General features: G+C 44.5%; 1 protein-coding gene across 1 annotated transcript in view; it reads right to left on the reverse strand.

Annotated features, from left to right (window-relative positions):
• Positions 1–16,039, reverse strand: part of IL16 (interleukin 16) — a gene marked incomplete at its 5' end in the record, with an annotated part of 79,595 nt that overhangs the window by 37,023 nt on the left and 26,533 nt on the right. Inside the window, 4 exons of the mRNA XM_080913832.1 lie at positions 184–298; positions 1,978–2,088; positions 4,110–4,243; positions 9,488–9,596. Of these exons, the coding sequence (XP_080769958.1) occupies positions 184–298; positions 1,978–2,088; positions 4,110–4,243; positions 9,488–9,596 (469 nt within the window). The remainder of the gene's footprint in view (positions 1–183; positions 299–1,977; positions 2,089–4,109; positions 4,244–9,487; positions 9,597–16,039) is intronic.

Genomic DNA, 16,039 nt, shown 5'->3' on the forward strand with positions numbered 1-16,039 from the left:
TTTGAACGTATTAAGATCACCATCTTACCTATAGCCCTTGAAGGGAGCCCCGCCCCACAACCCCAGAAGTTTACTAGAATAGCCTAATACCCATTTTGAGCTCTCAAGCTCTTTGATGTCCTGGAGACACTGAACAGTGCTGGTGGTCTCTCAACCACACCAGAGGAAGGGATGGAAACCTACCTTCCTGAAGCCGCCCATCAGCTGCAGCTGCTCCCCCTGCAAAAATGCTCTTCACGTAAATCCCAATAGGGCCATAAATGCTGTCCTTCCCCCCAACAATGCTGAAGCCCAGGCCCTGGGGAAAGAAGAGAGGGCTAGATGTAGGAATATTTCAGATGTTTCTTGAGCTGAAATGTCCTAAGGACCTGCCCTTTACCCCACAGAAAGGAACGGGGAGAAGACAAAGTCCCTTTAGTCCCAGGGGCTTTAGAGCTTAATCAGGCAAGGTGGAAGAGTAGTTCATAGCTTGGGCTGTGGTGTATCAGCAGTTTTGCCAGAGACTCACCCACAAAGCTGGCATTTCCCACACAGATGGAAGCTGGGTAGGGACTAGAACCCCATCCTCTCCAATCGCTTCCTCCTTCTGAACCTCGGTTTCAGGTTATAAAATAAAGGAACCTAATTCACAGGTTGTATTTAAAAATAAACGCCCACACCCAGAATCATTACCTTACACCTTTGGATTGGCTACTGTTTTGGGTCACCATGACCAAATGACTGGCCTATTAATCAGAAAGTGAGACTGTCCAGAGAGAAACACACTGTACACACTTCTCCCTTGTCACCTTAAGGGGCCTTTCCTTGTACTGCCTGTTGAGCTCCCAGGACTGAGAAGGAACAGGTGGCAGAGAAAGAGGACATCAAGTATGTGGTGGAGTCCCTCCCTAGAACATCGTGGGCATTAAGCCCTTACCCTACAACAGCTGAAGTGTTGGCTGTCAGGTAAGTTAAATGAGAGGCTAACTTATAAAACGGGCTTTGAAATGTGGCAGCACCTGCCTGTGCCCTCGTTATTTTAAGCATGTACAAGTCTGGTACAGTTTGCATGTGAAGCGTCTGAACACTTTGTGTTGTTTTGGGAGATGGTAGCACACTCCAAGGCCTTCGTGGAGGAACCAGGTCACTGGACAGTGAGTGTTAGGGTTTGTGGCCTGACCCTACATCCCATTCACCCTCCATTTCTGGAGCCACTGAGATACAGGCAGGGAGCCTCATGCTCCTGACACCGCAGGTGAAGCCAGCTTCTGCAGCCATGCTTTCTCTACTGTGGTGGAGAACTGTGCACTCCAACCATGAGCCCGAGTAGACTTTCCTCCATTAAGCTGATAAGTGGCCATAAAGGTACCCAATACAAAGCCCCAGGCATGAGGTAGCTTGCTTTAGGTTAGGCACAAGAGATACTGGGGTATTCTCTCAGTATTCATACTTTGGTTTCCTCTGTTGATGCTCCTCAGGCATGGGACAGAAATTAGTATGATGTGTCACCATCCAAACAGAGCAGGGTTCTTTCTGACTCTTCAGGATGCTCCAGCAGAGCCAGAGAATCTGTGCCCCTTGAATGAACCATATGCAAACGGAGTTTGTAAAATTTGTGTTTGAGTCCAACTTTCTTCTACCAACATCAAAATGTGGAGGTGAAATCCAGTCTTGTAAATCTATGTAAGGGATTTTAACTTACGTGTTAGGCAAGATTAAATTATGGGAATATCACATCAAGAAGGATAGGGAACCAGCTTGGAGAGTGCTGAAGCAGTTGGGAACACTGTGGTGTTCTTGGAGAGAAAATGATCGCTTAGTGGAACAGGAAGGAAGAGTCAGTGTTGTCTTAATTTCAGCAAGTAGGTGTGAGCTTGCTTGTGCCCTCTTTTGCACTGAGTGTATGATGACCTGTTCCCACTCTTTCTCAGAGCAAGTGCTGCCAGAAGAGAGCGTGTGTTGCTCCGGGGCTTCCTGTTGGTGACGATCTTTGCTTACCTTTGCTTGGCCTTTCATCAGCACTATGTTAGAAATGACTGACGCCTGCAGACTCCCAGACAGCTGCCCAAGTTGAGCTGTGCTCAGTGACCGAGTTGGTCTTACAGTGCCCTGAAATGAAGAACCCAAGAGGACAGATATGAGCCACCACCCATGACATTTGCCAAGAAGAACTCCAAACCTGTCTCCCAAGAGCCAGCAGTGTAAGACCTAGAAGGCAATTCATAGAGTGTCATTCAGAAGTGGTGGCTTATGCAGGAAGCTTTCCTCCAAGTGATCTAGCTGCAAACCAGCTGCAAAGGCTCACAAAGGCTTGTGAAGGCAGTAAGCCAAGGGCATTAACATCACACACCACACTGTCCCCACAATAAGCTGTGAAGGCCAAGCAAGAGCTTCAGCTGAGTTTGAAGCATCACCATGAAAATGTGTTCAGCTCAAAGCACATTTTCCAAAAGCCCTGCTTGGTGCTAGGTATGACGGTGCAGTAGGCAAAAAGTCTAGAACTCAAAGACTCAAAAGGGGAACATGAATTCCCCAGATAGGGGTTAACCAGCTGCATAAAATAAACAGAGAGTGTCAACAGAGAGCAGAACCCCTTGTGAGGAGCAGCGTGGCCTGGTGTTATGCTGAAACTTTGAAAGCCACATCCGTTTTCCAAGACGGTTCTCCTGGCTCTGCCAATTAGTAGAAGACTATGGAGAAGCAACTTTGCCCCTCTGAGCTTCAGTTTCTTACTGTGGAAGGTCATTTTTTTAAAAAAAAGACTTACCTGTGTGTGTAGCTTCCAGGAATAATTAACCATTCAAGTGTTTAGGCCAGGGCTTTGTCCCCAGGAAGTGACTAGACATCCTTCATTTTCTATCTGCTCCTTCCTATCCACTAAACCAATGTGTCAGCCTTGAGTGTGTAATGGGGCTGCAGGATCCCTGCTCACTAAGATCTGATGTTGCAAGGAAAGACACACACATAACTAGCCTGTAGGGAACATGGAATGCATTTGGGCTTCAAGACCATCCCTCCCAGAAAAAAAACAAAAAACAAAAACAAAACAAACAAACAAAAAACCAAGCTCACCTTCCCCTCTTGTCTTCCCTCTTCTCTCTTGCCCTCCACTCCTCTCCCCTCTTCTCTCTCTTCTTCTTTTTCCTCCCCTCCCCTCTCCTCCTCTCCCTTTCTCCCCTGCTCTCCTCACCTCTCCCCTCCTCTCTCTTTCCCTCCATTCCCTCCCCTTTTCTTCCTTTTCCACTCCTCCCCTACTGATCTCCTTCCTTTTTTTTTTTTCTGTTGCTGGCTTGAAGCTGCTCTTATTTGTCTACCCAAAGTTACCAAGATAGCCCAGATTTATAGCCCCAAGCCTGGACACACAAAAGGCTATCCCTTCCCCAATCCCAGAAACAACCCTCCTGGGATTCTGTTTTGCTGCCTCATTGAAAGCCCCTGTGAAGACAGAGTGAGACCATTTCTGGGCTTCAGTGATGGTTAACCAACCAATGTCAGTGGTCAAGAAATGTCCACATAGTCAAAATCTATTTCTGTTTGTCTCTGCCTCTCTCTCTGTCTCTCTGTCTCTGCCCCCCCCCTCTCTCTCTGTGTGTGTGTGTGTGTGTGTGTGTGAGAGAGAGAGAGAGAGAGAGAGAGAGAGAGACCCACACAATGGAAGAAAATAAAGCTAGGTTCCATAATTTGTCCTCTGACCTCCACATGCAGGCTATTTACTCCCCCAGCCCCACACACAAACACGCAGATATTCAGACACACTAAATAAGTAAATATTTTTAACACTAATGTAACTGCAAGTTCTAATTCTGTTACATACTAGAATTTTGATAATAAACTCCTTAGCTCATCAAAGCCATAGTGCCCTAGTTCTCCCAGGTCAGTCACTGAAAGCTTGAGAAAGGGGAGTTTCTCTATGTATTGGCGATTAACAGCATACAAGCAATGTGGTCCCATGTACCGGGCTCAAGAGGGTCTTTACAGACAGCCTTGCTAAATGACTTTTGCCCAGTAGGACGCTTGAGCTGACTAAGCAAGCTCTCTGCAGTCTGTGAGCAGAAAGAAGACTCCCCAACCTCTGTGGAAATAACACAGACCTCTGTCCTCCCACAGAGGCCCCCTCCCCTCCGTCTTACCGAAACCGGGTAGTCCAGTTGTTGAGAGAGGGACTTTCTGTTGCTACAGAGAGAGTAGGGCTGCCTGTCAGTGGGAGCTGCAGATTTCTTGGTTATTGGAAAATCGATTTCTCCGGAACTGTAGGGATTAACACCTAAACAGTGATGGGAGTGGGGAAAGAAACAGGAAGAAATCATTTGTGTGCACTCAAACACCAAGCCTGACAAAGAACAAAACCAGCCTTGCCAATCACCAGCACTCCCATAGGTAGGGCTCTGTGTGAGCAGAAACCATTCAGTACCCAGGATAGTTGGTGCGGTCATGAGGCTGCAGAAGACACAGCATCATTTTAACTCCCTCTTCCATAAACCTGGTGTTGCAGGTGTAACAGGCTTCTTCACCCCTGTTCAACTCAGCAAGGGGTGATATGGTCTCCTGCATGTCACGTGGTATGCCACATCACAGTTCTGGTCCAGACTGCCAGAGAGTCTCCAACCCCAACCGAAGGGAGAGGAGACCGCACAGAGGTTCCTGAGATAGGAACCGAGTCAGAAGCCAAGCAGGGAGAGAACAAGTGGTCACCTGGAGGAGACCAGGCTGGGGGAGGCTGGGCCCAGGGAGTCCTCCAGCCCCCATACAGACCCACCACTGCCTCTTACACACTGTGGTAGGTACATGTCTTACTCAGGCAGACAGCTTGAGTCTTTGAGGATCTATGGAAATGCTAAGTGTCAGTGTCCTGGTCCCTGTGGGCTGCGGGGCTTTCCTGTCATTCACATGTGTTCCACCACCCGTCACGACCCACCTCTCAACCATCACAGTCAACTTGAGAACCTTTATGGTTGGCAGACTTAACCCAATGGCATCTAGAGCCGCCCCATGTGGAGACAAAGTGTGATGCCACAGGCCATTTAAATTCGTCTAATAGTCACATTTAAAAAGTTAGAGGAAGACCTGTAATTCCAGCACTCACATGGGAGGAAGGTGAGTTCAAGACCATCCTCCAGTATATACTGGGTTTTAAAAGCACCTAGGCTATCTGAGATCTTGTATGAAAGAAAATACAAATCTAGATAAAACAAAAGAAAAAGAGAGTTCAGGTCAGCCTGACCTACACGGTGTGACCTTGTCTCAAAGAGCCAAAACAAATAAAATAGGTTTAAAAAATTAAAATCAAAAGAACTAAAAGAAAATGGAGGCAATTGGTTTATTTATATTAATATATTTTATTCTGTTCACTAAGTCTAAGCTATGTGCCATCAACATACAAACAACATGTAAAAAAATTAATGAGATGTTCATGTTCTATTTTTTTTTCTTGTACTTAGTCTTCGGCCAGACATGTCATATAATTTTTTTTTTATTCTCCACACTGAGCTGCTGTGTTCTGGAGTCATGTGAGGCCAGTGCCTTGGCAGCAGGGCTCCGGAGGCCCAGGGAGGAACATTTTCCCAGAATCCTTCAGTTTGACTAAGCAGAGAGCCCAACCCCACACCAAGGACATAACGAGTGGGTGGCTCACAGGAAATTCAATCTGCATCAAGGTTCAAGAATTCCTTCCTGAAGGAGAGGGAAAGACTTGTTTATAAACAAAAGAAAGGAAGTGACTAGCCAGGTAGGGTCAGAATGAGGACATAAGATGCCTAATGAGGACTGAGAACACAGGTGGGGACCACATGGAAGAGGGAGATTTGGCTCTCGGAAGTCTTTTCAGAGCCACTGGTCCTCCACACCATGTAGGCACCAGTGGCTCCCAGATGGGCCAGGAGGGAGAAGCATGGGGAAGAAGGGATGCAGGGCCGGTAGCCAGAGGCCACCGAGTCTGAATCTGCAGACACACACACACACATTTATGTAAGTGGTTCATAGGGGTGTAAATCCCACACCCATCCTGGCCCTGATGGAGCCTGAGTCACACTCCTGCTGATACAGCCAATTACCAGAGGCTTTCAGGAGCCCAGGTCGCTTCTTACCTATGAGTGAGCAGACAGCTCAGTGGCTCTACTGCCGTAAGTCTAGAAAGTAGTCTAGATGTCTGGGTCCTGGCTTTCCCATGGCTACCAACTACACAGGATGGGGGCGAGGAAGAGACATACGTGCAAATGAATTTGAAGGGAGCGTCAGCAGATTGACACAGAACCATGGGCTCTCTAGTGCAAGACCCTGGCACCATGCTGGGCTGGGATCTGCCCTTCCTGACCCAGGTAGCTGCTGTGTTTTGGGGGGCTCTGCCCCTTCCCCTTCCATGGACTCAGGCCTGTATAAACAGAAGCCAGAGCAGGACATGGTTGATTCTCTAAAACATGTCTAAGAAATTCAATGTTCAATATTAATTCAACCGAGAATTTGGCAAATTAATAAGATAGTGATAATCCCAATAAAAAACTAGCAAGAGTCATCAAAACATGTACTAAATAAGGGAAGAAATCTTTCCATTTTCTTAAGAAGGTCTGTTTTCCAACCGTTTTACAAGCCAGTGTGCAAGCCATAGCTCGCATAAGTAACCAAAGGCACGCTTACACTAACAGCCAGATGTGCTGGAGTCCTGGAGGCCATTACCTCCCCAGAGGCCTGAAGCTAGTTGGGCTGACTGAGCCACGTCCAGGGAAGACAGGCCACTTGGGTGATGGACAGTCAGGGTACCAGGAAAGCAGTACCGACAAGGTTCTATCCTATAGCCAGTCACTCACCAATTGTACTGATTGGTTTTGTCACAACCTGACACAAGTTGGAGTTATCACAGAGAAAAGAGCCTCAGTTGAGAAAATGCCTCCATGAGATCCAGCTGTAAGGCATTTTCTCAACTAGTGATCAAGGCGGGAGGGCCCAGCCCATTGTAGGTGATGCCATCCCTGGGCTGGTAGACCTGGGTTCTATAAGAAAGCAGGCTGAGCAAGTCAGAGGAAGCAAGCCAGTAAGTGACATCCCTCCATGGCCTCTGCATCAGCTCCTGCTTCCTGACCTGCTTGAGTTCCAGTCCTGACTTCCTCTGGTGATAAACAGCGATATGGAAGTGTAAGCTGAATAAACCCTTTCTTCTCCAACCTGCTTCTTGGTCATGATGTTTTGTGCAGGAGTAGAGACCCTGACTAATGCACTGATGCTCTCAGTAACTGAACCCAGTTGGGAGGTGGGTGGTACTGTCTGACAGATCAGCTCCCAGGACATCAGCATGCCTGAGTTTGTGAACATGTGGCCTGTGAAAGTCACCAGGGGCTGTGGCCAGAAGACTCCCAGCTTGGTTTAATGCTGGGCTGTTACCACTTTGAAATTCTTAATAATTTTGAACAGGGTCTCTTTGTTTCTTTTTAGACAGAGTCCCAACAAAGTGTGTAACTGGTCCCAGATGCAAAGCAAAGCAGAAAAGCAGAAAAAAAGAAAGAGAGAGAAAGCTGTGCCCATGTGACAAATATTTACAAAAATAATAATAACAATAACTCATTGTGAAGTAGGTGATCATGTTTACTGCTGAAGGAGCGTCAGGCTAAAGTGTGGCCAGAGTTCTTCAGCTGGATCTACCCACTGTTTAAGCCAAAAGTCAACTCCTAGGCAATTACATTAGCAAGAAATGAAGTTACACGAGCCTCCAAATGGATACTAATCCAGTTAAGAATGACTCATAGTGACAGAATAATACGATTCAGAAAGCTAAGGAACTTCCCTAAAGTCACATAGATAATCACTTCCAAAGAGGCAAAATTCCCAACCCAAGCACACTCACCCTGGAGTATGTTCTCTTTTGTTTTGCTTTGGTGTTTTGTTTTGTGTTTTTGTTGTTATTTGTTTGTCTTTGATTTGATTTTGAGACAGGATCTGCTGTAGCCTAGCCTGGCCACACACTCCTGATCATCCTACCTCTAGCTATAAACCCCACACCCGGCTTTTAACCTACATAGTTGTTACTCTGTGTTCACAGAGAGAAATCGCCTCATGGAACCCCCACAGGTACCAGAACAAGCGGTGCTGTTCCATGTTTCGTATGAACTTACTGCGTTGTCATCACAGAATGAATGCATAGACGTGCCCTTCTCATGCTGTGTTATTTCGAAGACAACAAGAAGAAGAAGGATCTGCACATTTTCTATACAAGTGTAATTTTTTCCAAGTACTTCCCATCCATCTGCAGATATGGAGGCTAACAGGGTTACCCTTTAGAACCAACATAGGTGCAAATAAATTTTCATGTATAAAGTAAGCAATATGGATTATGCTAGTGAGAGACTGATATAATATCTATACCTATATATAATACATAGAATCTCTATATAATATATAATATAAACATCTAGAAAGAAAGAATTGGTTAACTAGATTGTAGTGTTCATAGAATGAAATTGTGTGTCTCCATTAAAAAAATAATAATAATAATGTTTAGAACGAAATTCCCAATGACTTGTGCATATAAGTTTTCTAAAGTCATATGGGAAGAGCATTAAATTAACTGAAAATGACAACTGGGTCAGAGCTTACTATTAGCATGGCTAGAGTTATGATTCACTGTGGTTTTAATTTCTTCCTTCCTCTGTTTACAGTAATCAAAAGTCCTGAGATCTTCCAGTCCAGATCTATCATATCTCAGATCAGGCAACAGAAGTTGTAGGGAGAGAGAGAAGCTTGCTCAGCCAGCAGCTAGAATAGCCACTCTGCCTCTTCCTTCCTTCCTTTCCTTCCTTCCCTTCCTTTCTTCCTTTCTTCCCTTTCTCCCTCCCTCCCTTCCTTCTTCTTTTCTTCCTTCCTTTCTCAGTTTCTCACCTAGCTAGAAGAACTGGTCACAGAGAGATGCTAAGGCAAGTGCTAACCTCTCTAACTGTCTGGGAAGCACACTCATGAAGAATGTTCTCTGAGAGATAAGCAGCTCCCATCCTGGGTTACCCTTGAAAGGGAAGAACCAGCCTCCTAATCTCCCCCACTGCAAAGGCAGTCCTGCTAGTCCTGATATAGGAGCAGTTAAGGTCTTATGGTAATTTGTTCCCCACATGCCTGTGTAGACCCATAGGTCTCCAGTTGGTGGTGCTGTTTGGGGAGGCATAGGAGCTGTGGCCTTATTGGTGGAAGTTTGTCACTGGAGGTAGGTTTAAAAGTTTAAAATTTTACATTACTAGTTCTCTCTCTCTCTGCTCTTTTCCTATGATTCAAAATGTGAGCTTTCAGCAGGCTGCTCCTGCCAGCATGAGCACTGTCTCTTCCTGCCACTATGGACTCTAGCCTTCTGGAACCACCATAAGCAAACAAACAAACAAAAAAACCCACAATCAACCAACCACCATCATTACATCACTAACAACAACAACAACAAACACCCTCCTCCCTTAAATAACCTTGGTCATAGGGTTTTATCAGCAACAGGAAAGGAACTAACACAGCCCTGTTTCAGAAGACATTTTGGGAGGATACTTACTGGTGGAGTTGCTGCGTGTTCTTTGGTGGCAGACTTTAGGAAACAGGAAGTTGCTACTGTGTGCTTCCGGTTTTCCAGTCTTTTCTTTAGAGGAAGTTGTAGAAGATTCCTGTGAAAACAGTTCCCGTTTTCTATGCAGCAAGTTAGAATTGACAAGAATGCTTAGCATAATGGGGTATGGGCATGGACCTGAGAAATACTTGTTGATTTGACTACATCTCTACTAAAATGGCAGGCACTTTGAGAACTGGATCTAGAACCACTTACAACCATTTTTTTCCTAGATACACATTCATTTACATAAATATTAAACAAATGCAACAAATGTTGTGTGCACGTGTCTGATTCTTCATTAGACACAGGGAATTCAGCAGTGATCAAGACAGACAAGGGGCTGACCTTGGATAACTAACATTTAGTAAACAAATATACCTAAGCAAATATAAAAGATCATTACTGAGAAGGGCAGTGTTCTGATATGGCTTAGAGAATGGTCTGAACAGAGAACCTAAAGATCTGTGCTAGAGACGACAAGGGTGACATTGTCCTGAGGTTCTACCGTAGACACTCATAAAATTATTGTTGAGAAAATATTATAGAGCTTCAAACTTTGAAACATCCATGCATTCTTCTGAGTACTGTGAATTGATTGCATTGCTGATTTCTAGTTGTCAGCATTGAATTTAGAACCTTAAAAGTGAGTATCAGTCAAATTGTTTACAGTTCTCTTTTACTTCTGCTTTACCATATTGAATGACATCACTTTTAATAGCAATAATTTTTTGTACAAATAGTTTCTAGGGCTGGGGTGATGGTTCAATCTATAAAATTGAGTAAAATTTTACTTGCTGAGTAAAAATGAGTACTTAAGTTTGGATCTCCAGTACCATGTAAAAAGCCAGGTGCAGCCTAGTCTGCCTATAACATGGGTGCTAGGGAAGCAGAGACTGGAGGACCCCTGGGGCTTACTGGGCAGGTTTTGCTGAATCAGTGAGCTCTGGGTGCAGCCTGAGATCCTGTCTCAAAAATAAGGTGTAGAGTAAATGAGGAAGATAGCCAGTGTTGACTTCTGATCTCTACACATATGCATAGGTGTGTACACACACACACACACACACACACACACACACATACAGAGAGAGAGAGAGATACCACATATACACACTATACGCAGAGACCACACACACACACACACAAACCACATCATATACACACAGCATACACGTGCATACTTACAAACACACCATATACACCACACACACACACACACACACACACGTACACACTCACAGACACACACCCCACACATATTACACACACACACACACACTCACATACACATTGTGCATACATAGCTCGCACACACACACACACAGAGTGAGTCTCCATTGTATTGAGTAAGTTAAACAATACAGTTGGTCTCATTTCTCTATTGTGGTGTGAGAAAAGACTCCAGAAGAACTTGTGCTCTCTTTTCTCTCCTTTCTCTGAGATATTAGAAGTGGAGGGTGAAGGGATTATCTTATTTCTGCTCCTGGGTCTGTTCTATTTTGTAACTTTACTATCTACCAAAAAAAAAATAGTTTCATCAGTTACTACTGTAACTCTGTGTGTGTGAGTGTGTATGTGTGTGTGTGTTTGCATGTGCATGGCATGTATGCATGTGCACGGGAATATGTTTCAGAGAACTTATAGGTAGGAAACTCTCTAAACAGCATGCCTGTGGCTGTTGAATTTGAGTGACTAGGTAAATGACCTTTGGATATTTGTCACTGGACCCGTAAGTTATACTTTAGACAGTTAAGGGATTTGGGGACAGGCCCTTAGTGCTACACTGTCCTATCTGAGAAGGCAGCTATGGCAGGGTTTGGTTAATTCCATGTGTCAAGTGGTACACTATCTTCAACATCTGGTGTGTTGCCAGGGAAGAGAACCCCCTCTGTCCTGCCTCCTGCTCACTACCTTTCACTTGGTGCCTCTCACTAGGTACCCTGTCCCCAGCAGCAGGGCAGCATTGAAGATACTGCTCCCATCTGTCCCATTTGTTTCAAACTTTCCTCTGCGGTGCCAATTGTGGCGGGCGACTGAGCCCTCCTGAATTCAATTCCACCTGCATTATGGCATACAGAAGTTTCTCGCAGGTTCCAGAACACAGTTAAGCTCTGTCCATGAATGCTGTTCTATTTCTCTTGAATTCTGAAAGAATTTTCTGCCAGGTAGTGGACTTTGTAAGCAATCTGGAGACAGAATTCCAGTAACAGCTTTTAAAATTAAAGCTATATCCTTTTCGTCACACACAAAAAACAAAAGACCAATCAGTCCCCTTTTATTCCCTGTGTAAGTCAATGTGAAAATCAGAGGTTTAGCCTGGGCAGACTCCTAAGCGGTCATTTTTCTGTTTAGCAACAAATCGTGCTATGTTAATCTGAACAAAATTACCAATCTTCAACTGTGCTAATTTGGGATACTTTAAAAGCTATGAAAGCTAGGATCATATACAAAAGTAAGCTTGATTTAGTGGAATTCTTTAGGACTTTGATTTTCAAAATTAAGTATACAAACTGCTTCTTTGAGCATGTTGGAATATCCAACCTAATATCTAAGAGATAATTTTTGATTACAGCACTCAGGTAAGGGTCATGTCCCAACTCCAATGTAAAGACGCCTCTCCTGTACCAGCTCCATTTCATGCATGGTACTGTGACAGTGGCTGTTAACATGGCCTTGGGACCTTAGCAGAGCCAGCTAACTGTTCTACTTGTTCAAAGGTAACCCTTATTCTCAAAGTCCCATTAAGATGTGTATTCAGACTGAATATTTCCACTTCTAAATATCTCATATTATGAAAGTAAATGGTATACACACAAGACGCAGCATACAAAACTTGTCTTAAAATAATGTTTAAACGTTTTGTGTGACTGTACTTGTGTTTCCTATGTTTTAAAATACTTTACAATAGTGTAACCACAATAATATAAAAATACAGTAAGAAGGCCGAAATATAGATGCACAGAAATAACAACATTCATTCAAAAAATATTTGCTAAAAACTTACTATGTACTGGGCCCTCTTTCTAGTTGTGAGAATACACAATAGGAAAGACATGACATACAGGGCTCAGCTCTCATGAGTTAAAAAAATTTATTTGAATGATGAAATGATATCTCCTTTCCCTTTCTTTCCCTTTGTCTTGTATGTTCTTGCATTGGGCCTGTGTATGTGAAGACATTTATCTAACTCCTCAGTGCTGGATTACAAATTCACATCACTGAGCCTAAAATTCAGCCTTTGCTTTCTTAATATAGGTTCTGGGGATTTGACTGAAAGTCCTCCTGCCTGTAAAGCAAGCTCTTTTGGGACAACTGTTTTACCCAGTACCTTTTTCCCCTTTTGAGACAGGGGTCTCCTGTAGTGGCCCAGCCTGACTTGAACTCAGTATGTAGAGGATAACCTTTTATTTCTGATCCTCTTGAGTACCAGAATTATAGGGCCCAGTCACCACACCCACCCTAACAAAGTGTGGGTGTTTGTTACTTTGTAATCAGGCCCAAGCCAAAGTGTTAATATGATATTTATCTCAACTGTTACAATAGTAGAATCTTTTTTCTTAAGTCCCTTCTCTAAAGTAGAAATTATTTAGCTAGTCAAATGAAGATGGCAGAAAAATCACAGGAAATAGAACAAACCATTCCCTCCACACTTAGATTAAAGAGGGGAGAAAGGGAGGGAAGGAGGGGGAAGAGGGGGGAGAGGGCTCTGTTTACACGAGGGAATCTTTCTCTGAGATTTTCAGTGTTGGTTGAGGACGCCATCCTGGTCCTCCCTGGAACTCCATGAATTTCTGGAGCACATTCCTTCCTCATGACTGCTCTCCAGGGCTGTGGGACCTTTTACTTGACCTCCTGCTTTACTGTTCCATGTCCCCTAAACAACACCAACTCGGGTGTAAAAAGACTCAAAGCAGTTGGTCTTTTCCCTCGGCAGTGTGGTCAGTCGCAGTAAGCTTCCAGATAAGTGTGTGAAAACTCTTTGGGTACCACTGGGGCAGGGATAGAAACACACCGATGAATGAAGTTCAGACTTAAGAGCCAATATTACATCACTGCAGAAAAAAAAAATCTTGCAACCTATAAGTTCCTGAACAAGGCAAAGCACATGTTTTTTAGACATTGTGTGTCTGGGACAGCAATGCAGCAGTGGTCCTGTGTGCTCCGAGTTCATTTCATTGCCAAGCTGGAGGCTGAATAGATGGTAAAGTGTTTGCTGTGTGAAATGACAACATAGCCTGAGTCTCATCTCTGGAGCCCACAAAAATGCCTAGCATAATGGTGAACTAGTGTCAGTGCTGGCCGTATAGACACATGAAGATCTGGGCTCACTGGCCACCAGGTTATCCTAATAGGCAATCTCCAGGCTGGGATCATAGCCTGTGTTCAAGGAGGTCAATGGAATTTGTGAAGCTGACACCTATCTATGTCCATAAACCTCCACATGTATGTGTGTATGTGTGTGTGTGTGTACCCACACATATGCACGTGACATGACTATGTATATCCTGTCACAAGAGTTTCTTTTGAAGAAGAAGCTGGAGAAATGGCACAGCCGTTTAGAGCACTGGCTACTCTTCCAGAGAACTGGTGTTCAGCTCCCGGCAGCCACATGACAGCTGACAACCATTTGTAACTCCAGTTCCGGGGGACCCAATACCTTCCTCTACTGGGTAATACAGCATGTGGTGCACAAACGCAAGTGCAGGCAAAACAGAATAAAAGCAAATAAATCTCAAAACAAATTTGTTTTCATTTTAAGATGCTGAACTTGGCGACCTCCTCACCAGAAACGTGTGTCAAGAACGAGGGTAGGGTCCTGAGGCCAGCAGAGCTGACTTCCTCAATACTCTGAACTTCCTGGGTCACTGCTCAGTTTCCCTTTCTCTAGGCTGAGAGATGCGCTAAGCATCCCTTGCTATCACTTTCAGCTCTATACTTTTGAGTAATGGTTTTGAGAGATGGTTATATTGAAAGCCCCCCAGGCTGCTTCCCTTTCTGAGATTGTCAAGTATCAAAAAAAAAAAAAAAAAAAAAAAATGATTCATGGAAATCAAACTGCTTCCTTTGGCTCCCAGAAGATCCTGACTACTCTTAGACAAGCATGTCCTGGGTGGGGCAGCTTCTCGTGAATGGAGTCTCTGTAGGATCCCTGAGAGCAGTTCCACAGAGGCCGCCCTCTGCAGTACACAGACAGGATTCTGTTCTTGCTCCCAAGGTGGGGCCTCTCTCCATTCTGAGGCTTTGTCACTGAGGTCAAGAGGCCTTGAGGAACACATTCACCCTTGTTTTCATCAGAGACTGAGACCATGGCAGCCATTCTGTGGGCCATACACCCCACGCTTACCTAGACCCCCATCTATCTGTGTACAAACCAGTCCTCATGGGACTAAATAGCCTTGTCCATAAAAGCTCTTCAAAGTGCATTTTCAACATTAAGATTGGTCATATTGCTTTTAGAGACCAACAGCTAACTCTAGAAATGGAAAGCTATATAGTCCCCAATGGACTGAGAGGATGAACCCAGGATGATAGTGAGGAATTCTGAGGCATTGTGTCTTACAAACCAAATAACAGGCTCCTGCAGTCTGGTTCTGGGGCAGCCACCTGGTCATAAGGAAGATGTTGCTTAGCTGCTAGTCTCAAGGGGAAGGAACAAGCCCAGTCAAGACTTCCCTTTGATATTCACCCTTATTCACAACATGATCACTGTCACCAAGTCCTAATTCCATCTGCTCGTGCCACTTCTGCATGTCCTTTCTTGGTCCTGCTACAGTACAAGGTCCAGGCTTAGATCAGCCTTCTACCGTGGTGTTGATGCCTTGAAAAGAATCATTCTAAGAAATGATACCTGGAAAGACATGGTTCTATATAAAGAAACAGGACTCCTGTCTCACACCATACCCACACAGTAAATTCAAACTACCCTATGTCTATCAGAAAGAGGCAGAACAGTACAACTCTACGAAGAAAATCAGGCAAATGGAAATGCAGGCCAAAACCTTTCCGGCCCTGAGTTGTCTTGGGTCCTGGAGTTTGCCATAGCAACAGAAAGGAAACAGAATGTTAGTCATGCCAATCAAAGCCAAGGTGAGACACTGCTTCACACCAACTCACGGGTTATGGTCACACATATCCACTCTTCCCACCAGCAGAAAAAATATACGCAAGAAATGAGCCAGAGGCTGGGGAAGTGCTTCAGTGGGAAAAGTGCTTGCTTTGCAATACTAGCCCCTAAATTCAGTCCCCAGCCTGGCATGGTGGCACATAGTTATAATTTTACTTCTGGGAAGGCAGCCATTCTTGCAGTGGCTTGATGGCCATTCTAGACTACTCAAGATCCTGCCCTGGAAAACAAGGTGTTTTCTCTCATACGTGGATCCTAGCCTGTAATATATACATGCACATATAAATCGCTGTCAGTGTGAGTACAGGATATTATTTAGGAAGGTCAAGACAGGGTGATATTAGATAATGGGGAAATACAGACTACAGGTAAATGGG

Source organism: Micromys minutus (assembly GCF_963924665.1).
Source record: "Micromys minutus genome assembly, chromosome: 3".
In the NCBI taxonomy this organism is placed as follows: domain Eukaryota; kingdom Metazoa; phylum Chordata; class Mammalia; order Rodentia; family Muridae; genus Micromys; species Micromys minutus.